The 23,792-nt window shown below is 43.0% G+C and overlaps 1 protein-coding gene across 5 annotated transcripts in view; it reads left to right on the top strand.

Annotated features, from left to right (window-relative positions):
• Positions 1 to 23,792, top strand: part of MCTP1 (multiple C2 and transmembrane domain containing 1) — a 389,200-nt gene that overhangs the window by 118,371 nt on the left and 247,037 nt on the right. For all 5 annotated transcript variants that reach the window (XM_061622414.1, XM_061622422.1, XM_061622406.1 and 2 more), the window contains exons 2-4: positions 1,337 to 1,451; positions 19,600 to 19,742; positions 20,457 to 20,536. In XM_061622414.1, the coding sequence (XP_061478398.1) occupies positions 1,337 to 1,451; positions 19,600 to 19,742; positions 20,457 to 20,536 (338 nt within the window). The remainder of the gene's footprint in view (positions 1 to 1,336; positions 1,452 to 19,599; positions 19,743 to 20,456; positions 20,537 to 23,792) is intronic.

Genomic DNA, 23,792 nt, shown 5'->3' with positions numbered 1-23,792 from the left:
TGCAGTGTGCTTAAGTGTTTTTGCCTGGCTTGAATGTGCTCTTGAGGAGCGATAATGATTCTTCCTTGTGCCTGGATGTAGGATAGAAGGGATGTGCATAGGCAAAATTCACCTTCATAGTTGTGCCCTCTTTTATTTCTGGCCCCGCCCTCCACTGGCATTTGGTCCTGGAAGGTCACTGAGAATGGAATAGAGCCTTGGGCTGAAGGTTCTCCACCCCTGCTATACAGGGAAATCTTGAGGTTTGTGGAACTCAAGCAAGGTAAAGTGAGATAAGTCAATGCTCTGAGGCATCACATAGCACTTATTAGTCTAAAATCTTTGTGAACATATAAAAAACACATAAAAAATGAAGCTGGCATTTCATTTCCATTTTGCCATTCTTTTCCAGTTTTGACAAAAGGCAGGACAAAAGTATATTGTAGGAATATTATACAAGTATTAGGAATATTGTATATATCTAATAGAACAAAACTGCAGCCTCCTATTTGAGAAAAGTAGAAATCATGTACTCAAGAGTTCCTAATCATGAACTTTATTGGAATGCACATGTTGAACACTCTTTTAATGCTGGTAGATGGGAAGAAGGCTGTCACTATGAGCCACAGATTGTGACGTCTTGATGCCCTAGTGATGGTATGCCACACTATTTCTGTACCACATCTGAATCAAGAGAGGCTATATAAGATCTGTATTGCTGTCTGGATGCAGTGGTTGACTGGATGAGGACCACAAAACTGAGTCTGAACCCTTTTTTTACTACTGTCAGCACATCTCCAATGTTTAAAAGCTTGCATTAATGGCCATATGCTGCATGGCCAAGTTCAAGTTGTACACATTTACAATTTAATGGCCCAAGGTCACCCAGTGAGCTTCATGGCCGAGTGGGGATTTAAACCCTGGTCTCCCAGGTCTCAGTCCAACACTACTGAACCACACTGGTTCTCTCACAAGGCCCTTAACAATTTGGATCCAGGATACCTTAAGGACTGCCTGATACCTTATATCTCTGCCCAATCACTGAGGTCTTTGGGGGTGCCGCTGTTGGTGGTCCCACATGGATCAGACATTCTCTGTTGAACTGCTGGTGGTTAGTGAAGACTTTTTAAAAATATCAGCAGGCATTTTGTGGTTAATTTTAACTGACTTCATGATGTATGATGACTCCTTATCGTACATCACTTAGAAACTATGGTATTAAGTGGTATATAAATTATTAAAATAAACAATACTAACATTAATATATAACTTTACTTTGCAAAATGGCAAATTAGATTTTCTAAAGAAGATATTAAAAATGTTGGGCAATAACGCATGTGTATTCTTTGTCTTTTAGCGAGTCAATCCTACTGGAACTAGTAATGCAGAATTATCCCTGGCTGATCCTGGAATGTACCAGTTGGACATTACATTAAAAAGAGGTCATAATTTAGCAGCTCGCGATCGGAGAGGTAAGAATATCCTGTTATTATATAAAGTACTGTCCAAAGACTAGAACGGCACCTATTATGAATACAATTGTGCAATTGAACACACTATTTTATTTATTTATTTATTTATTTATTTATTTATTTATTTATTTATTAAATTTATTAGTCACCCATCTGGCTGGCTGTCCAGCCACTCTGGGCGACGTACAAAATAAAAACATACAAATACATTAAAACATTAAAAATCTCAATAACAATAAAACCTAACCCACCCAAAAGCCTGCCTGAAGAGCCAGGTCTTCAAGCCCAGCAGAAGCTCATCATAGAGGGAGCATGGCGGAGATCGTTTGGGAGGGAATTCCACAAAGTGGGGGCCACAATTGAAAAAGCCCTCCCCCTAGTTCTCACCAGTCTAGCTGTTTTAATTGGTGGGTTAGAGAGAAGGCCTTTTGAGGCTGATCTTGTTGAGCGGCATCCCTGATGATGTTGGAGGCGCTCCTTCAGATAGACTGGGCCAAAACCATATAGGGTTTTAAAGGTCAGAACCAACACCTTGAATTGGGCCTGGAAAATAACCGGCAACCAGTGCAACTCCTTCAGCACTGGAGTGATGTGATCTCGCCGGCGGCTGCCTTTAATCAGATGAGCCACCTCATTCTGTACCAGTTGCAGCTTCCAGACCGTTTTCAAGGGTAACCCCACATAGAGTGCATTACAGTAGTCTAGGCAAGAGGAGACCAGGGCATGTACCACAGATGGGAGCAGATGGTTGGGAAGGTAGGGGCGCAGCCTCCATATCAGATGGAGTTGATACAGCGCCGCCTGGCTCACAGCTGAGACCTGAGCCTCCATAGACAGCTGGGAGTCAAGAATGACCCCCAGGCTGCGGGCCTGGTCTTTCAGGGGCAATTGTACCCCATTGAGCAGCAGGTCAACATCCCCTAACCTTCCCTTGTCTCCCACAAACAGTACTTCAGTTTTGTCAGGGTTCAGCTTCGGCTTATTCCTTCCCATCCAACCACTCACCGACTCCAGGCACTTGGATAGGGTTTCTACAGCCAGCCTCAGTGAAGATTTGAATGAGAGACAGAGCTGCGTGTCATCAGCATACTAGTAACACTGCAGCCCAAATCTTCTGATGATAGCCCTCCGCGGCTTTATATAGATGTTGAACAGCATCAGGGAGAGGATGGAGCCCTGTGGCACCCCACAAGTGAGAGGCCAAGGATCCGAAACCTCATCCCCCAATGACACTCTCTGGTACCTACCAGAGAGGAAGGAATGGAACCACTGCAATACAGTGCCCCCTATGCCTAACCTCTTCAGGCGGTCCAGAAGGATACCGTGGTCAATGGTATCAAAAGCCACTGAGAGATCCAGGAGGACAAGGAAGGTGTATTCGCCCCTATCCAACGCCCTCCTCATATCATCCACCAAGGCGACCAAGGCCGTTTCAGTCCCACGTCCTGGCCTGAAGCCTGATTGAAATGGATCCAGATAATCCGCTTCCTCCAAATGCACTTGCAACTGCTTCGCCACCACCCGCTCAACCGCCTTGCCCAGGAATGGCAGATTTGAGATTGGGCGAAAGTTGTTCAGATCTTGGGGATCCAAGGAGGGCTTCTTTAGAATTGATTTTATTACTGCCTCCTTGAGAGCTGATGGCATTACTCCCTCTTCCAGGGATGTATTTACCACCATCTTGATCCCCTCTCCCAGTCTGTCCTTGCAGCTCATAATGAGCCACAATGGGCAAGGGTTGAGTAAGCAAGTGGTTGGCTTTAAGGTTGAAAGCACCTTGTCCACTTCATCAGAAGGAAGAAGCTGGAACCGATCCCACACCACCGGAGCACCACTGGCCACCTCTGGCTCGCTCACTGTGTCCACAGCGCACGGAATAGCACTCTTAATACAATCGATTTTCTCCATAAAGTGCTTTTCAAACTCATCATAGGAGGCCTTAGCATGTTCCATCGGTTCTGGGGCAACTGGACCGACCAGGCTCCGGACCACTTGGAACAGCCTCCTGTAACAGCACTCTGCGGACGCAATAGAGGCAGCATAAAAATCCTTTTTTGCTGCCCTCATCACCACATGGTAGGCTGCCGCAGCTGCTCTGACCCGTGTCTGATCATCGTCAGAGCAAGATTTCTGCCACAGGCGCTCTAGCCATCTCATCTCCCACCTCAGAGTTCGCAACCGTGGAGTATACCACGGTGCCGTCTGAGCTCTATTCAGGGGGAGATGGCGTTTTGGAGTCACCTGGTCTAATTCCCCGGTGATTGAAGCATTCCACTCCTCCACCAGGGTCTCAACCAAGTGCACGTGTGCATGCTCCAAAGAATCCCCAAGTGCATTCAGGAATCCATCTGGATCCATCAGATGTCTGGGGCGGACCATCCTAATGGGTAATAATCTCCAAAAGAGTAGCTGTGTTGGTTGCAGCAAAAACAACAAAAGCCTTGTAGCGGATTCTAGTCTATGATAAAGCAGGCTTCTAATTATGTGGAGACTTATACTTGCATTCAAAGTAATTGGGGTGAATCAAAAGGTCCCCCCTTTTTTTATAATGGGAGGGCGTCTTTGAATCCAACCTCCTAGGTTGAAGGCCCTGTATTAATTGAAACCTTCTGGTTATCTGAAACAATGAAAACAAAGATACTTGATGATAATATTTATGAAATATAATAAGATGATTTTGATAATAATCAAAATATAGTAATCAAGGGCTCTCTAGTGGAATTTAAGTAACACTGTTTGAGTTTACAGGGTGGAATCTAGTGGTGTCCTTGTGCTGATGGAAGAGGAGGCAAGGTGATTTTTGCCAATTGCCTTTCCCTCTGCAGGCCCCTGTGCCATCTTCCATCCTGATCTGGAGGGCTTCCCAGCTCTGGAACTAATTTTCAGTGGGTGCTGATGGTTGTGGGAGTGGGGAAGGAGAATTGGCAAAAATGTCCTTCCCTGTTCTATTAGTGGAGATATGTACAGGATCAAAAGCCTTTTCATGAGCACAAAGGCTCCAAAAGGATTTCATCCATAGGATTTTGATGGTTTTTTTCAGATACTTTGGAAAATTGCTTAGAATTCTTAATGAACCACAAGCTTGAAGGTTTTGCTTGAAGAAAAGAAGTGTTAATAGAACATGCAAACTAAGTTGACTTAAACAAAATAATACACTGGTTTGGAATGCTGACATTTACAAATACATACACCTATAGAACAGGATTCCTTTTAATATTTTTTGAACTTCTTTGTAGCTTTTAATGAATTCATTACTATATTTTACTGCTAATTTTGTCAGCATTAACTTGGGGCAAACTGTTTAGAGATTACAAAATTTAGAATGAGTCTGCTGTTCTGGAATTCATGTGGAGATTTGACACTTTTACATGTAGGATCAGTAGGGACTGTAAAGAGACTAGCTCACTATGAAAAATAGCTTTCTTTAGATGTTCCTGTACATTATTTACCTTGCTGTGCGAATTCATTACCTGAATTCAGACTCAAAAAGGTTAGCCATTCCTACATTACCAGCACTGGATCTTTTTACATTCTTGTTTGCCTTTGATTAAATATAGTAATGTGTGATACACCTTTCTCTTGCATTGCTGGGTCTTCTACCCTTTGTAATAATACCCCCTTCTGTCTTGTACCTATATTCATGTATAAAATAAATGCATACACACATACTCTGCCAACTGCACATTTCATGCACCTGATGTGTCCTCTGGGCTACATTACATACAGTAGATTTTTAAAGGTGTTGTTTTCAAACTCTTCTCAAGTATTAACAAACAATAATATGTTCATTAGTTTTTTATTAGTATATGCCCTTCATGGAATTATAGAGTTGGAAGGGGCCTATAAGGCCATCAAGTCCAACCCCCTGCTCAGTGCAGGAATCCAAATTAAAGCATACTCGACAGGTGCCTGTCCGGCTACCTCTTGAATGCCTCCAGTATTGGAGAGCCCACTACCTTCCTAGGTAATTGGTTCATAGAATCGTAGAATCGTAGAATCATAGAGTTGGAAGGGGCCTTGTAGGCCATCGAGTCCAACCCCCTGCTCACAGCAGGAAATCCACAGCTAGAGCATCTCCCGCAGATAGCTGTCCAGCCTCTGCTTGAAGACATCCAGTGAAGGGGATCCCACCACCTCCCTAGGCAGTCAGTTCAATTGCCGAACTGCCCTTACTGTCAAGAAGTTCCTTCTAATGTCCAATCTCAATTTACGCTCCTGCAACTTAAAACCATTAGACCTAGTCCTACCCTCTGGGGCAGCAGAGAACAAATCTGTACCCTCCTCTATGTGACAGCCCTTCAGGTACTTAAAGAGTGCAATCATGTCACCCCTCAGCCTTCTCTTCACCAGACTGAACATGCCAAGTTCCTTCAACCTTTCCTCATAAGACTTGTTCTCCAATTGTTGTACTGCTTAACAGTTAGGAAGTTTTTCCTGATGTTCAGTTGAAATCTGGCTTTCTGTAACTTGAGCCCATTATTCATTGTCCTGCACTCTGGGATGACAGAGAAGAGATCCTGGCCCTCCTCTGTGTGGCATCCTTTCAAGTACTTGAAGAGTGCTATCATACCTCCCCTCAATCTTCTCTTCTTGAGGCTCAACATGCCCACTTCTTTCAGCTTCTCCTCATAGGGCTTGGTTTCTAGTCCCCTGATCATCCTCATTGCCTTCCTCTGAACCTATTCCAGTTTGTCTGCATCCTTCTTAAAATGCAGAGTCCAGAACTGGACGCAGTACTCAAAATTAGGCCTGAGCAGTGCCAAATGAAGGGGAACGAATACTTCATGCGATTTGGAAACTATACTTCTGTTAATGCAGTCTAAAATAGCACATGCCTTTTTTGTAGACACATGACGCTGTTGGCCCATATTCAGCTTGTGATCAACAACAATCCCAAGATCCTTCTTGCATGTAGTATTGCTGAGCCAAGTATCCCCCATCTTATAACTGTGCATTTTGTCTTATTCCTAGGTGTAGAACTTTGCACTTATCCCTGTTAAATTTCATTCTGTTGTTTTCAGCCCAATGCTCCAGCCTATCAAGATCCCTTTGAATTCTGTTTCTGTCTTCCAGGATATTAGCTATCTCTCCCAATTTTGTGTCATCTGCAAATTTGATAAGCATTCCCTGCACCTTGTCATCCAAGTCATTAATAAAAATGTTGAAGAGCACTGGGCCCAGGACTGAGCTTGCTATACCCCACCCGTTACCTCCCCCTCAGTTTGATAAGGAACCATTGATAAGCACTCTGAGTACAATTCTATAGCCAACTGAGGATCCATCTGATAGCTGTTCCATCCAGCCAACATTTAGCTAGTTTGTTAATCAGAATATCATGGGGCACTGCATTTATGTCCTAGGTTTCCCCAATTTGACCTGTATAACAATTATTCCTCAGAGGTTCCTGGAGGACAGTCCTTGTACTCAGGATGGCCCCTCCCTCTGGGTGCAGGCAGGGTTGTCTTCAGATGACCTCACCCTGGGGGAAGAGGCCATCCCACTCTTCAGACTGTCTGGCAAAGCAGTGATTACCCCTCAACCCCCATGATGACTCCATTGATGTGATAATGTTCCATGTCTTGGCCAACCCATCACTTGACAGAGCTGAAACTTATAAACAGAAGAACACACACATGGCAAAAGAGAGTCATTTGGGGAAACAGTAACAGGAAAGAAGAAGGAAAAGGACAACCCAGGAAATCCCTACAGGGTCCTGGCTATCACCCCACATGTGCGGTGCTGGCAGAAGCCACTCATATAGACATGACCTACCGCTGGAATGAAGAGGCAGGCGTGTATGGGTGAATACAGACTCCTTGGTCATTCTCAAGCCATTTGGCAAACTAGGCTTTGCAAGTGACCTGACAAGATAAGCACACTAATGAAATCAAGTTGTTGGTCTTGCATCTTGCTTGCTTGCTATTCTACCACCGTCTCCTGCTGAGAAAGCTAAGTGTCCCCACACCTGGGGGCTTAAAATATAAATGGAAAGTGATGGAGTTAGGAGAGATGGGAAGACTGACAGCTTCAATCAGTATTTCATTAACTATCGTAATTGGCATTGAGTACCACTGTGAAGTTGAAAAAATGTTGCTACTTGGAATCTTATGTTCTGGATTTTTTTTTTTAAATAACATCTGTCTTTAACCTAAAATACCCCTCTGAATTGTTACTAAAATTGAAAAGCTATTAATCTTTGTCTCTGTAGTCTTGGATTTTGTAAATGTCACAGACATGTACAACATTTCATGTGAATATGTAAAGTCTTATGTGAAGGACTTCCTGACAAAAACAGTTTATCTCCTTTTGGTGGTGCTTAGATAATCCTGGTGCTCTGGGTTTTATTTACTTCAGAGATGATTTGGAATTTTATGAGAAATAATTCAGTGTGATAGTCTAGTCATTATAATAAGCTTAACACATTCTAAATCACTTTTATCTGTATTGCAGCAAATAAATAAACTCAAATAGTCTTATTGCTGACCAATATTGGGTGGAAATGAAAGCATTATTTTGTGAATTCTGAAAGGGCAGTGCTTAGATCTTTTTAATATATACCATAGCCTGCCAAATTGCCCAGTAAATGAAAATTGTTTTATCCTATGTGGTGTTTTTTATATTAGCAGTGCTTGAATCTAAGTTGTGAATCTATATATATCATAAAATGAAATAAAAGTAACTCTCTGCTTTGTAGGGCATGATGTCCTCCAAAGGGTTGTTCAGACATGACCTTTGGTCCTGGAATCCTGCCCTGCCAGTCCAGACTGCCATATTCATACAATGTGACAAGCCACAGGTTTGAATCTTGCTTCCATTAGGCAAGTTGAGAATGGTGAGGCTGTGTCTTCTATATTCTGCTTAATGAGTATGTCCAAGTTAAAAAAAAAAGAATGTATGAGGTGTGTCTTCTAAAATGTATAAACTGGAATATAGGAAGCTGCCTTACACTGGAAGAGACCATTAGCCCATCTAGCTCAGTATTGTCTACACTACCTGGCAGCAGTTCTCCAGGGTTTCAGGGAGTCTCTCCCAGCCCTACCTGAAGGAAAGAAGGATGGGATCTTTATTTATATAATATGCTGATGGGTTTTGGCCAAAAATGCCTTTATCAAGGGCTTATATTATTGTTTCTTAACTAACTGATCTCAAAAGCTTCTGTTGCAAAAGAACTATTAGGGCACAATAAGCCATAAGAACATAAGAACATAAGAAGAGCCTGCTGGATCAGGCCAGTGGCCCATCTAGTCCAGCATCCTGTTCTCACAGTGGCCAACCAGGTGCCTGGGGGAAGCCCGCAAGCAGGGCCCGAGTGCAAGAACACTCTCCCCTCCTGAGGCTTCCGGCAACTGGTTTTCAGAAGCATGCTGCCTCTGACTAGGGTGGCAGAGCACAGCCATCACGGCTAGTAGCCATTGATAGCCCTGTCCTCCATGAATTTGACTAATCTTCTTTTAAAGCCATCCAAGCTGGTGGCCATTACTGCATCTTGTGGGAGCAAATTCCATAGTTTAACTATGCGCTGAGTAAAGAAGTACTTCCTTTTGTCTGTCCTGAATCTTCCAACATTCAGCTTCTTTGAATGTCCACGAGTTCTAGTATTATGAGAGAGGGAGAAGAACTTTTCCCTATCCACTTTCTCAAGGCCATGCATAATTTTATACACTTCTATCATGTCTCCTCTGACCCACCTTTTCTCTAAACTAAAAAGCCCCAAATGCTGCAACCTTTCCTCATAAGGGAGTCGCTCCATCCCCTTGATCATTCTGGTTGCCCTCTTCTGAACCTTTTCCAACTCTATAATATCCTTTTTGAGATGAGGCGACCAGAACTGTACACAGTATTCCAAATGCGGCCGCACCATAGATTTATACAACGGCATTATGATATCGGCTGTTTTATGATAAAGGCATTTTTGGTCAGAACCTATTAGGCATATTGTATAAATAAAGAATCCATTTTTCATGCATCTTTGAGATTGGACATGGGAGTCCCATTGCTCCGCCCCAGCCGAATATGCTGGCATCCACTGTGATAGCCTCCACACTGGCACCTCTGGGCTCACCCCTTCCATCAGCCTTTGAAGGGCCAACCACCACATCATTTGCTGTCAAAGTTCAGATGAAACTGGAACCCTCATTCTCTGTGCTTTGGAGATCGGCGTTTGGAGCGACAGGAGCATTTTGATTAGAGAATGACTATGGAACCAGGCCCAAGCCACTAAATCCTGGCAGGAAACAAGCATGCCCTGGAGTCTGGGCAGTTCCATCAACTCTTCTGAGTCTGAAGAAACCGCTCTCCATGTCAACACTTGAACCTTGTCGACCCACTCCTTGGTGAACCAGAGCCAAAACCACCAATAGTCTATCTGCACCCCAAGGTGTGTGATCACTTTGGTAGGTTGCAGCACACTCTTGCCCTTTGTCATGAGAAAGCTGTGTCTCTGTGAGTACTGAAGGGTAATCTCCACATCCTTCTCTCACTGAATCCTCATTGGTGCCCTGATGAGGCTGATGTTGACATATAGATGCACCCTCACTACCAGAGTCCTCAGATGCACCACCAAGGCAACCAGTACTTTGGTGAAGACCATGGGAGCAAAGGTTAGAATGAAGGGAAGAGCCCTGTACTGATAATGTCTTCATCTGTAGCAGAAACTAAGATACTTCCTGTGCCACTTGTTGATTGGAATATAGAGGCAGGCCTCCAACAGGTCTATGGATGTCATCCAGTCATCCTTGTTGATGGTTTTCGAAGTAGACTTGAGTGTTTCCTTCCTCAACTGCTTGTAGGCCAGCCACCTGTCTAGTCATTTGAGGCTGAGCATGGCCCGGATGTCCCCGTTTTTCTTCGGGACTAGAAAGAAAATGCAATACACCCCCCTGACTCCGGTCCCGCATCAGGACTGGCTTCACCACTCTGATGGTCTACGGGTGACTGATGGCTGTGCAAAAGGCTCAATGTTTGACTGGATTCTTGGATCGTGGAGTGGCAGTAAATTTCTCTCTTGGCCATCTGGAAAATTCCAAGGAATAGCCATAGGAAACAGTTTTGAGGACCCACCTATCCATTGTGGTCTTGACCTATTCGTCTGTGAATTTTAGCAGTCTGCCCCCTATGGCTCCCTGTGGAGCCAGGGCCCTAATGAAATGTTGACTGGCCCTTCTTGGCTCCCTTCTGGAACTTGCTGTCAGAGGAGTAGTTGGAAGCGGGCTGAATACTTGAGGAAGAGGATCCTGCCAATCTCTTTGATCTCCCCCAATGGAATTTAAAGCCTCCTGATGAGTGCTGGCCAGCATATGCTCTGGAGGACAGAAAGGAATGTGGCTGCTTGTTTTTGTGATCATCCTTCTTGGAACTCAGAAGAGATTTCTGCTTGTTTTGAGTTTTAGGGGCTCCCCATATAGATTGATCCCTCTGAAGGTGTATGCTGCAAGAGGACTCTGGGAGCCAGGATCTACCTCCCAGCTATGCAACTATATGTTGTGATGCACCACTGTGCTGGCTGCTATTGCCCTTGCATTAAACTGCGTAACATCCTGGGATGTGTCTGCCTGGATGCCGACGCTATGAATGTTTGGGAACAGGTTTGGGAACATCCTCCCTGGAAGCCAGCTCCTCTGTCCAGAGCTTGTAAGGGAGTGCCATCACTGAGGTAGCTGCTGAAGATCATAAGAACATAAGAACATAAGAAGAGCCTGCTGGATCAGGCCAGTGGCCCATCTAGTCCAGCATTCTGTTCTCACAGTGGCCAACCAGGTGCCTGGGGGAAGCCCTCAAGCAGGACCCGAGTGCAAGGACACTCTCCCCTCCTGAGGCTTCCGGCAACTGGTTTTCAGAAGCATGCTGCCTCTGACTAGGGTGGCACAGCACAGCCATCATGGCTAGTAGCCATTGATAGCCCTGTCCTCCATGAATTTGACTAATCTTCTTTTAAAGCCATCCAAGCTGGTGGCCATTACTGCATCTTGTGGGAGCAAATTCCATAGTTTAACTATGCGCTGAGTAAAGAAGCACTTCCTTTTGTCTGTCTTGAATCTTCCAACATTCAGCTTCTTTGAATGTCCACGAGTTCTAGTATTATGAGAGAGGGAGAAGAACTTTTCTCTATCCACTTTCTCAATGCCATGCATAATTTTATACACTTCTATCATGTCTCCTCTGACCCGCCTTTTCTCTAAACTAAAAAGCCCCAAATGCTGCAACCTTTCCTCATAAGGTAGTCACTCCATCCCCTTGATCATTCTGGTTGCCCTCTTCTGAACCTTTTCCAACTCTATAATATCCTTTTTGAGATGAGGCGACCAGAACTGTACACAGTATTCCAAATGCGGCCGCACCATAGATTTATACAACGGCATTATGATATTGGCTGTTTTATTTTCAATATATTTCCTAATTATCCCTAGCATGGAATTTGCCTTTTTCACAGCTGCCGCACACTGGGTCGACATTTTCATCGTGCTGTCCACTACAACCCCGAGGTCTCTCTCCTGGTCGGTCACCACCAGTTCAGACCCCATGAGCGTATATGTGAAATTCAGATTTTTTGCTCCAATATGCATAATTTTACACTTGTTTATATTGAATTGCATTTGCCATTTTTCCGCCCATTCACTCAGTTTGGAGAGGTCTTTCTGGAGCTCTTCGCAATCCTTTTTTGTTTTAACAACCCTGAACAATTTAGTGTCGTCAGTAAACTTGGCCACTTCACTGCTCACTCCTAATTCTAGGTCATTAATGAACAAGTTGAAAAATACAGGTCCCAATACCGATTCTTGAGGGACTCCACTTTCTACAGCCCTCCATTGGGAGAACTGTCCGTTTATTCCTACTCTCTGCTTTCTGCTTCTTAACCAATTCCTTATCCACAAGAGGACCTCTCCTCTTATTCCATGACTGCTAAGCTTCCTCAGAAGTCTTTGGTGAGGTACCTTGTCAAACGCTTTTTGAAAGTCTAAGTACACTATGTCCACTGGATCACCTCTATCTATATGCTGCACAATGCCACTTCTACTCGCTTATCACAAGCATCTCTTGGCCCCCCTTCGCCTTCTGGTGTGATGACCGCTGAGGGGTCTTCAGCTATTCCATCACTTTTGAGGGAAAGAACAGTGTCTGGTAACCTACTTGTGTGTTGGCTTGTGCTTGGTGGGTGTTGCCCATTCCTGCTTCCAGAAGTCCTGAAAGGAATATGGGAAGAGATGCATAGCCACCCTTGGTTGCTCCTCTGGAAATGATGACTCGGCTCCTTTTGGAAGATGAGGGCACTGAGGCTTCAGAGTCCTTGCTCTATTCATTTGGAAGCTCCAGAATCTGCCTTTGCCACCAAAGCTGGAAAAAATCAGGTTGAAACAGTCTCCCCTTCAGGGGCGGGGCCTCCAGCTCTTCCTCAGAGAAAGGGGAGGCTTCTGAGTCCAAGAGAAGTTGCCACTGCCTTACCGTGCTTTTCCTTTCCCCCCATGAGGCTTTCCCCTTACTGGTAGACTTGCCCTTAACTGCCTGCCTTTGCTCCCTAAGGTGACCCCTCTTGGGCTCTGGGGGAGTATTGGGGAGAGGTGGAGGACTGGGAAGAATGAGAAGAGGAGGATGAATAGATCAAGAAACCTTGTGAGGCTTTGCCCTCTTTCCCCCTTTCCCTTTGTGGGGGGGGGAATGGCGGATGAGCCTGCAGTGGGGAAAGACCCCACATCCTGTTCCTTCTGAGCCACTATCCCCCTGATCCGGTGGAGAAACTGGGGGAACTCCTCCTGGCCTGGCAGGGGATTAGATGGATTTGTGCTCACCCTCATCACTTGTTCCTCACGTGTGTTTGATGCCAAATCCTGGAGTCTCCCCGCCTCCTGGTTACTGGATGGGGAGGTCTCAAGTTCCTTAGAGGTAACCCAGATCTGGTGATTTCTGCCCGACTGCCCATGGAACTCAGGCATGTGGTGGAACATAACCTAACCTAACCTGTGGTAGGGAAAGGCAGGGGCTGGAAGAAGCCCAGGCCTTCCACGGTTGCAGCAAAGTGCTTCTTGCCACTTTGGACACCAATGGGAGAAGGCACATTAAGAGTGGCTGCCACTGCTTGCTCCAAAATGCAGTCATGCCTCTTGCTGGAAGGCATGGTCTGCGAGAAGAAAAACTCTCCCTCAGCATACCCTGACTGGGCATCTAGGTGGAGCCTCTCTCCATCCTGGCTACGGATAATGGGGAAGGATGGGGGTAGAGTGGGGGAGAGAAAATGAAGAGATCCAGATGAGAAAGGTGAGGAAAAAGCAGAAAGAACACTGAGCTCTTAAGGAGCTCTGCAAGTCCTAACCGTTTACTGCAACAGGCAGGGCCAGTCTGGAAAGCCTAATAGCCCCTTCCCCCAGGGTGAGGTCACCTGAAGAAGACCATGCCTGCTCCCAGAGGAAGGTGCCATCCCGAATACAAAGGTGTCCTCCAGGAACCTCTGGAGAATAATCGTTACACAAGGAAAAGGAGAACCTGCTACAAAGAGAATTGTAGAAACCTAGGGGTTAAAGAGAATGAAGTAAGATTTATCAACTACATCAAAGGCAGTAGAAAGACACAGAAGAAGGAGGAATTAATAGTTCTCTGGTTTTACGTTGGGGAGCTCATCTGTGATTTTTGCAAGGGCAAATTGCAGTGGAGTGCAAGGGGCAGAAATAAGAGTAGAAGGGGTCAAGAGCAGAATTGGAAGAGAGAAAGTTGAGACAACAGAAGTAAATACACTCCAGCAGTTTGGAGTTAAATGGTGGAAGGAAGATGAGGAAGTAGTTGGGGAGGATGTATGGGTCAAGGGATTTTTTGACATGACAGGATGTTTGAATGTGGCAGGGAAGGAGCCAGAGGGGAAAGAGATGTTGATTTATGTGGAGGAGAGGAGGGATAATGGTGGAGAAGATGCAACTATGAAAGGGGATCAGCTAGGATGAAGGAGGCATGTGGAGGGGTTAGACAACAGCAGCAGGGGGAAAGGAAAAGATAGAAAGGTTTAGTAGGAAGGAGGAGAAACAGTTCGCCAGGTGGATGGTGGACAGGAAGGAAAAGAGCATGGATTTACAGTGGACAAAGTCACCCAACTATTTCATTTTTCTCTAGAATCATTGGCTATAAAACAACATGAGCAAAATTATCAAACAGAGGCAGTGTGACGGGGGTGGGGGGTAGCAAATATTACACTGTGGGAGAGCAGGGTAAAAATGTCAAGAGTTGGTGATAGGGATGAATTGACTTGCAAACTGTGATTTCTCATGATAAATAAATTCTACACTAGTTGGTTTTGATGTCTTTCTACCTTCCTGAAGTCTCCAGTGTCTTATGCCATTACAGAGGTTCATGCTTCTGTAGTTGTGCCATGTTTTATTATGGTACGCCTTTGAAGTTGCTTCATGGTTATCATAGTTGCTGTCATTCTAGCAAAATTACCATCCTGCAAGAGGTCGTTTGCTTTGTGATAACTAAGGATTAAAATATGAACTAGTGTCTGGGAACCTATCAGTTTCTGTCAAATGGAATCTGCAGTTTCCATCCTTATTTCTGTGAACCAATTGTCAGAAGTCAGCCCATATAATTGAGAAGAGACCTGAATTTTGTTCAATTGTTGCTATTTGAAAACTTGAAATGATAGCTCTGAGAATCATAAACTACTACATATTTGTAGCATAAAAATTGGTATGAAATCTGGGAGCACAGAAGTATGTTGCAGGAACTGTACCTATCAAGGCTGGTGCCAGGCATGCCAGGGCCCTTGGGCACTAGCTTGCCCTGGGCCCCAGCACACATGCACACGCACACACATCCCACCTACCTGTCTCTCCTGTCTTTTGCGGCTGTGTGCACTGGGCTGCCATTAACCAAGATGGTGGCTGAGGTTTCCCTAAGAGCCTGAAGCCTCTGCCGCCATTTTGGTTGATGGCACACATGCATGCTACATGCACTCCTGCCATCAACCAAGCAAACGACCTCTTGCAGGATGGTAATTTTGCTAGAATGACATCAACTATGATAACCATGAAACACCTTCAAAGGCGTACCATAATAAAACATGGCACAACTACAGAAAGACAGGAGAGACAGGTAGGTGGAGCCAGTGAATGGGTGGGCGGCTGGGAAGCTCTCTCCCTATGATCCGTGGAAGTACTCTGCCACGGATTGTGGAAGGGGAGCGCTACTCCCCCACCCTATCACAGGGCCCCTGTGGCCCAGGGATCCTCAGCCAGGGCCTGACCTGGCTGCCCTTTAGCGCCAGCCCTGGTACCTATCATAAAAGCGATGATAGCACTTACACATCTCCAGTGAAGATCTACTGTAAAAGTTAATAAGAATATGGTAGAATAATTTTGTTCTTTGGAAACTGAGTTGAAGAACAAATGAATGTAAAAGGGCCACTAATAAAGTCTGCTAGAAAAAATGTGATTCATATTACAAGTTAAATGATTATTTGAATAAATATTCCACGCTGCAGTACAATTTCAGTTTCTCTTCTGAAAGATTTGCCAGCAGATATGTTCAGTGGATCTTAAAGATCATAGTTTGGTGGACATTACAGAATATATTCATTAATAGGCAAAAACCCTTGTGGTTTAAGAATGTACCTATAGCTAACAGATATTTCTGTCAAACTTTTAAAAAGCAGGAACATTGGGCAGCTATAGTGAATGCACCAGGGGAGCAGGATACCTGATCTCTTCTCTGAGAAATACTGCCCTACAAATTTGTAAAAATGCAAACACTTGGGTTGGTCTTTCAGACCAATCCACTTCCTGTTTAGCTTGAGGAATTTGGTAGGGTGCTATAGCCAGCATGGATTTCCAGACAGAAGAATGTAAGATTGGGAAATCGTATTAAATTGGCACCTATTATTTAGGTAGGGACGATGTTTGCCCCCAAGCTTATTATTGCTGGAATAAATGGACTGGTGTGGCAAGCACAAATAACTGTCCTGCAAAGCAGCTGGTCTAATATTGGCTGTAGATTTTGTCTTAATGCAAGGTTGTATTAAGAACTTGGTGGGTTTTTTTTTGCTTTTGTGCAAGATTATAGTCTAATTGAGGCATCATTTCTAATGGAAAGATACTGCCACCATGTGCTCAGACTGGTTGTTGCTACTATAACTATGATAGCAGACTAACAAAGACCTGCACTAGTTAAAAACAACAGTGTGTTAGAAAGCTACTTGAATCATTCTGTCTTCCAGCCACTTAGCATGCAAGGAGTTTCAGGTGCTGGCATTCATCCATCCAAAAGGCTATGGACATAGGTGGAAGGCACAAGTGGCACTGAGACCCACTGGAAAATGGTCCAAGACCCACTAATTGAGAAACACTGCTTTAGTGAATAGTTCTATTGGCAAATACTCATGCAATCTGGCTTTGTTCTCTAATACCAGTTTACCTTCCAGACTTCACAAAGACGCATGCAGAGACATGCATGTATTGCAGGATGAAATACTCTAATTGTATGTTAAATTCTAAGATCAATATTGAAACCAAATAAATAAACAAAGTACCTTGAGATAGTTTCCCTGAGAAATCTCATTGTTGTCCATGCCACAAATAGAAGAATGGCAGCACATGTTTTGCTCAGCCATCCACTAAAGCATTGGGTAATAGAATTGCATTCTACATCTGAAAAATGCAAGTCTATCTTAATTCCAACATGAAGTGAATTAAGGCACTTAAATGCTATATTAGGCTGCATTAACAGAAGTATAGTTTCCAAATTGCGTGAAGTATTAGTTCCCTTCTGTTCAGCACTGGTTAGGCCTCATCTTGAGTACTGCCTCCAGTTCTGGTCTTTGCACTTCACGAAGGATGCAGACAACAAACTGGAACAGGTTCAGAGGAGGGCAACAAGGATGATCAGGTGACTGGAAACAAAGCCCTATGAGGAGAGACTGAAAGGACTGGGCATGTTTAGCCTGGAGAAGAGAAGACTGAGGGGAGATATGATAGCACTCTTCAAGTACATGAAAGGTTGTCACATAGAGGAGGGCCGGGATCTCTTCTCGATCACCCCAGAGTGCAGGACACGGAATAATGGGCTCAAGTTGCAGGAAGCCAGATTTCGACTGAACATCAGGAAAAACTTCCTAACTGTTAGAGCCATAGGACAATGGAACCAATTATCTAGAGAGGTAGTGGGCTCTCCGACACTGGAGGCATTCAAGAGGCAGCTGGACAGCCATCTGTCGGGAATGCTGTGCTCGAACTTGATGGCCTTATATGCCCCTTCCAACTCTACTATTCTATGATTCTATGAAATATTTTTGTAGTGTAATGTTATACTGTTTTAACTGAATTTATTAATGGAAAAAGTGAAGGGAATATTTGCTATCTATATTTTAAAAAAATAAATAGAAAGCAAAAGCAAATATGTGCTGTAAAACTTGTTAGTAATTGAGCTGCTTTGAACTAACTTTTACTCAAAAGTCCCGCATCTAAACTAATAATAAATTGAATCTGAATTTGGCAGAATACATTGCCACCTTGTGGACTAATGAAATATCACAAACCTTTGAAATACTTTCACAGAATAAACTTGAATTTGTAATAACTAGCCTCTAAACTCTGTTGTACAGCAATGCACATATGAATGTTATGCAAGATGCACCAGCTGTCAGTTATCTATTTTAATTTTGGTAATAATTACTGCACTTAACTTAAAACTCACTAAGATTAGAGGGAAGTAAATGGCATCTGAAAGGGTCATGCTTACAGTTTTGCCCAGACCAGCTATTTTCTAACACAAAAAACTACAGAACTCTTCAGTGTCTAGAGCAGTGTTTCCCAAACTTTCAACATGCGCGTACCCCTTTTGAGACATTGATTTTACCGGCGTACCCAACTTTCACAAAAATAATTGGGAGAGGGGTAAGGTGTTATAACACATTCGTAATTCCTATAATTTTATATGAAATGTTTGTAAAAAAATAAATACAAAGTAAGTAATAAACATTTTAATAATAGAAATAATATTTATATAACAAAAATATATATTCAAAAATATAGAAATAATTTATATACTAATAATTAAAATAACTATTATTCAAACAAAAAAAACCCATTCTGGAAATAAAGAGTAATACTTTTTTGGTATTACTTTTATGGTCTCCAAAGCGCTGTCCAGGGGCATAGGATTTTGCAGATCTCTCTCCCTGCAGGTGAAGCAGGAAATTTGCCCATGGAAGTCTCTATATTTATAGCCATGAAAACCTCCATGTCTTCCTTCTTCCGCCATCAGTGTTCTGATAGCAGGAGGAGGCGGCAAATTGTGTTCTGGGAGTGGATCAGCCATGGAACTTGCTTTCTAGATCCCCCCCAATTGTCACCATGCTACCCCCCAAAAGAAAACAAAAACAGTCAACCATCATGTCTTCCTTCCCCATTCCCTGACAGTGCAAACCTGGAATTCTCCATTCTCCTCTGGATTGTTCTGCCAGATGACAAATTGTGAGAGGATATTAAATGGTACATTTAAATCTTGAGGGAATATTTTGCTTCAAGCGATTCATCATAGTATTAAAAAATATATATCTACTTTGAAATCTTGCCTCGGTTATAGTGCAGCTGGTTTCAGCATCACTACAGTCAGTTTCTCCACTGGCATCAATTCACACACTCTTCAGCTACTCTCAGGGTAGAGACACACTTTCTGTTGTGCTGGTTCCAATGTATCTTCACCTCTCTTTTCTGAAAATGGGGGCACATCACACTAGAAACTCCACCCCTTTTTACTTTAAAACTCTGGTTGGATCACTTGAGTGCATTTTTAAAAATAAATTCAGCTTCAGGCAGATTTTGCAACTGATTGGTATATCAACCCATTTGTTTCCCAAATGTGGCTAATGGAAATGTTTTGCCGCAGGCTCAGGCAGAGACAGTGATTGGCCCAACATTTTGCTGTGGGAAGCCCTGAAAGGTTTGAAGTCGGCAGTGGGGAAGGGAGGTGCGGCTAGCAGAGGGCAGAGTAGCTTCAGAATGCAGCCAGAAAAAAACATTCTTGCTACCTTTGAAGTGACTGCCCGCAGCCTCAGTGGTTTCCCCCCCAAATCTTTTAAAATCATTAAAAATTTTAAAAACTTAAAAAAAATTTTTTTTGGTATGACTTTCAAGGTACATGCAGTTAACATACATAATCCTGACTTTTGTTTCAGGGACAAGTGATCCATATGTCAAGTTTAAAATTGGTGGAAAAGAAGTATATAGAAGCAAAACAATCCATAAGAATCTTAATCCTGTATGGGAAGAAAAAACTTCCATCATGATTGAACATTTAAGGGAACAACTGTACATAAAGGTGAGCCACATATGATTCTACAGTATGTATAATGTTGCATCACTCCACTCAGTGTTGCAGTTTTTCAGTGGAATGTTATGTGGCTTAATGTTGCCATCATGGAAATTCAAGTTAAGAAAACATGTTAAAAACTTTATAACTTTAGCCTTGTCTTTTCTTGTAATATTCTTAATTGTTTAGAACATAAATGTTTGGTATCTTTTAAAAAATACAATCCAATGTTTAGAACACACAAGGGAATAGCAAAATAGAAATTTAAACCCTCATTTAAATAAGGAATGTATACAAATACACAATGTACAAAACAGCATGCAGTTTGAGGTATCATTGATTTGTAGTTGAATATCCCAACAAAGGTCTCCCTATAAGAACTTAAGAAGGGTCCTGCTGTATCAGGCCAGTGGCTCATCTAGTCCAGCATCCTGTTTTCACAGTTTTCACATTGGGCCAGCCCAATGCCTACGGCAAGTTGGAAAGCAGGACCTGAGTGCAGAAAGCACTCTGTCCACTTGTGATTCCCAGCAACTGGCATTCAGAGGCATACTACCTCCAACAGTGGAGATAGAACAGAGCCACCAAGGCTAGTTGTCATTGATATGTACAGGCAAAGCTCAACCATCCTGTTGTATAAACTTTGTTTTTGCATATGTTCTCAAATCTGTTGTTAATGTAATCCCCAAAAATAAGAAATCTTGTTTCTTTTGTTCATCTTAGGTCTTTGATTATGACTTTGGGCTTCAAGATGACTTCATGGGATCAGCTTTTTTGGACATCAGTTCACTAGAGCAAAATAGGTATCATGTTGTAAAACTGCTGAAGTAGATCAACAAGTTTGGGTTTGGGACATGATTAGAGAGGATGGTGTTAGCAATGCTACGCTGATGGTGTTATCACCAGTTACTTCTGTTGTGAACGGTCACTGTACATTTTTTAAAAAATTGAATTTTCACAGAATCTTCATTCAATGCCACTTTACACAGTTTTTCCCTCTGATGATGTGTGTATATCAGTGATGGGGAACTTTTTTGACTCCAAGGGATTGGACTCCAAGGTCAAATTTGACAGGTGAGTGTGGCCACCACCTGTTAATCAAGTGATATCATTATTACATCACATGATTGATAGGTGGGCAATCCTGGCCACTTGTCAAAAGTCTCCCTTCTCTCCCTTTATCCTCATCGTTTGGGAGTTAATAAGCTAAGGGGGGAGATTTTTGCAAAGGCTTTAAGACAGCCCTCAATCTCCATTTGAGCAAATGGGAATGCAGGAGCTGTCATAAAGCCTTTCCAAAAGCATATTTAAAGTAGCTGGCATGCATGAGCTTCTTCAAAGGGGGCTTTAGCCACTGGGTTGTTAAACCCTGCTCAGCTGGTGAACATGGATAAAATCCTGTTGCTGTTCATGCACAATTGTGTTCCCTGCTGAGAACAGAACTGAGCAGCCATGGCAGGATTACACCCTGTCCTCCTGCTCAACAGCTGATCTCACTAGTGATGTCAGCAGGTGGGTGAGTGGGTGTGGTTTGGGGGAAATGGCTTTGGGAACCAAATGGGACTGCCTGAGGGATCATGACTGGCTCAGAGGTTCCCTGCCTTTGGTGTATAACCTAGGGGTGTGCACTGACCACATGATTTGGCTTGGCTTTGGACCACACAGTTCAGCATTTTGTGAAATAGCCTGCCTTGGTCTGAGGTGCTTTGTAGACTGCCCAGTTTGGCTCAGGATCTGTCCAAGTTCACTTTGCTTGTGTTCTCTCCCCCCCCCACACACACACGCTTTACTGGAAAAATATAAAAAAAACTGCTATAACTTTTGACATAAATGGATGAAATTTACAGGCACATTAGCTCTTCCTGTTTGCCACATTGCAGGCAAGGAGGTCTAGGGGCATTTAAAGCTGGATTTTTAAATTGTTTTTTAAAGATAAAATTCTAACTTTATTTTTGGTGGAACTGATGAAATTTGTAGATGTATTTCCCAAATTTTAGAAGGATGGCTGCATTGATTTTCCTGCAAAGGGAGGCATTAGTTTTAGGGTAGGTTTAAAAAAAGGAATAACTTAATCTCAGAGACAAAGATGAAAACATGAACTCTCCAGTTGGAAAAGTCTACAAGGCAAATAATCCTCTAAAATTAATACTTCCTTCTGAAGTTTATAAAAGATGGACTTCCATTGGTAGGGAATTCTGTAGCTTGACCACTACCAAGAAGACCCTAGGTTGGTGGTAACCTCCATATGTTGTTGTAATGCCCCCCTCTCAACAGTATGGCCGCAGTATTTTCTGAATGGTCTTCAACAATATCTCCATTGAGCACATTACAATAGGTCATCTGTTGAATCAAACTAAGCTAGAAAAAGGTGCTTCAGGCCAATGTTGCCCTTTGAGGCTTGAGTAGTAAACCTAGGTCCAGAAGCATCCCCAACCTGCAGGTCTTTCTCCTTCATTTATTTATTTATTTATATACTTATTATATGATTTATATCCCACCCAAGCAGGAGCCCAGGGAGGCAAACAAAAGCACTAAAAACACTTTAAAACATAATAGAAACAGACCTTAAAATACATTAAAACAAAACAACTTTAAAAACATTTTTTTAAAAGCTTTAAAGACATCTTTAAAAAAGGGTTAAATATATTGTTTTTAAAAAAAGGTTTTTTAAAAAAATTAAAAAGCAATTCCAACACAGATGCAGACTGGCAATTCATGGCAATTGGTCTTAAAAATGCAGACGAGAGATGTGCTCCTATATAAGTAAACTACTAACTTGTAGACAAATAGGTTCCAGGGGCCTTTCTGTTATGTACCTTTAAAAGTTTTATTTTAGGGTGAGAAGAATTAAAAGAAATTTGCTTTCTGGTTAAACCTTTCCCTCTGATTACAAGCTTAACCTATCAGTCACAATGGAGCTCCTTCCGTACCCCTTCTCTATTCTAGCGTATTCCTTAAGCTTAAAGATATACTTTTCAGTCTTGCAATGCTGCTCCACCTCCCCGCACTTTGGTGCTTTCCTTATATGGTACTTAGAGACACTATTATGTTTTTAGTAAATGCTTGTATGTAGCATTTTAAAAAAAATGTTTGGTTTATCAAGCCTCCATGAAGCATTTCAGAGAACCCTGCCTTGACTTATGCAGCCTCATTCAAATCCTGCTTTATCCTTGGACAATCCCAGAATTCTTCTGAGACTCCTCACTCTGGCTTGGGATTTGGGATTGACCCAAATCTGATGCACACCACTAATATATGTCCATCAACCTATGGTAACATTTTATGCCTTAGATGAAGTAGGCTGTGACTGTGAACACACAAGTCGCTGGAGCATAGCGTTTGCATTAGCTACACCTGTAAGGGGAACGGGTTGATCGGCTGATCAGTTGCAAAACCTCTTTGAAGCTGATTTTTTTTTAAAAAAAATGCATTCAAGCTGCTCCCACCAGGTTTTACAGTAAAAAGGGGGGGATTTGACTAGCATCGTCTGCCTCCATTTTCAGAAGAGAGAGATGAAGACCACTGGAACTGGCAGTGACACATAGTGTTGGGGAATTATGTCTTACCAATGAACCCAAAGCCATTCCTGAGACCACATCGATACAAAAGGTTTTAAAAGATTTATTGAAAGAATTTCAATTGACACAGATGGAGGTGCTCTTGTGAGTCATCCATTGCAGGAATGGTAAAATGCAAAATTAGATATGCCCAATAGTCCTGATATTTCATACTCATACACTCACGTAAGTAGCTGGTAGCCAACCAGTACTGTAGCAAGGAAGAAGAGACTTGGAGAAGGAGGTGTGCTGATGGAGTTTCAGGTGGTAGGCTGTGGCAGAAAACTTCTCAAATCTTCTGGTGAAGCTGGGGTATCCTTATAGTCAGATCATGGTTTTTATGTTCTTTTGATATCTTCACTGAGCCCCGGTTTCTCATCCATCTATTGGTGAGCTAGCACTTGCAGTGATGTCAGTCTCTTGGCATATTCGTGTTCTCAGGATTGCATCTCCTCTTTCTCATGCAGCTTGGTGCCTATCAAGGGCTCCGGTCTTTTAGGGT

This window comes from Rhineura floridana, chromosome 1, assembly GCF_030035675.1.
Source record: "Rhineura floridana isolate rRhiFlo1 chromosome 1, rRhiFlo1.hap2, whole genome shotgun sequence".
NCBI classification, from domain to species: domain Eukaryota; kingdom Metazoa; phylum Chordata; class Lepidosauria; order Squamata; family Rhineuridae; genus Rhineura; species Rhineura floridana.
Note: the sequence above shows the minus strand (reverse complement) of the source record. Positions and strands in the feature narration are given on the sequence as shown.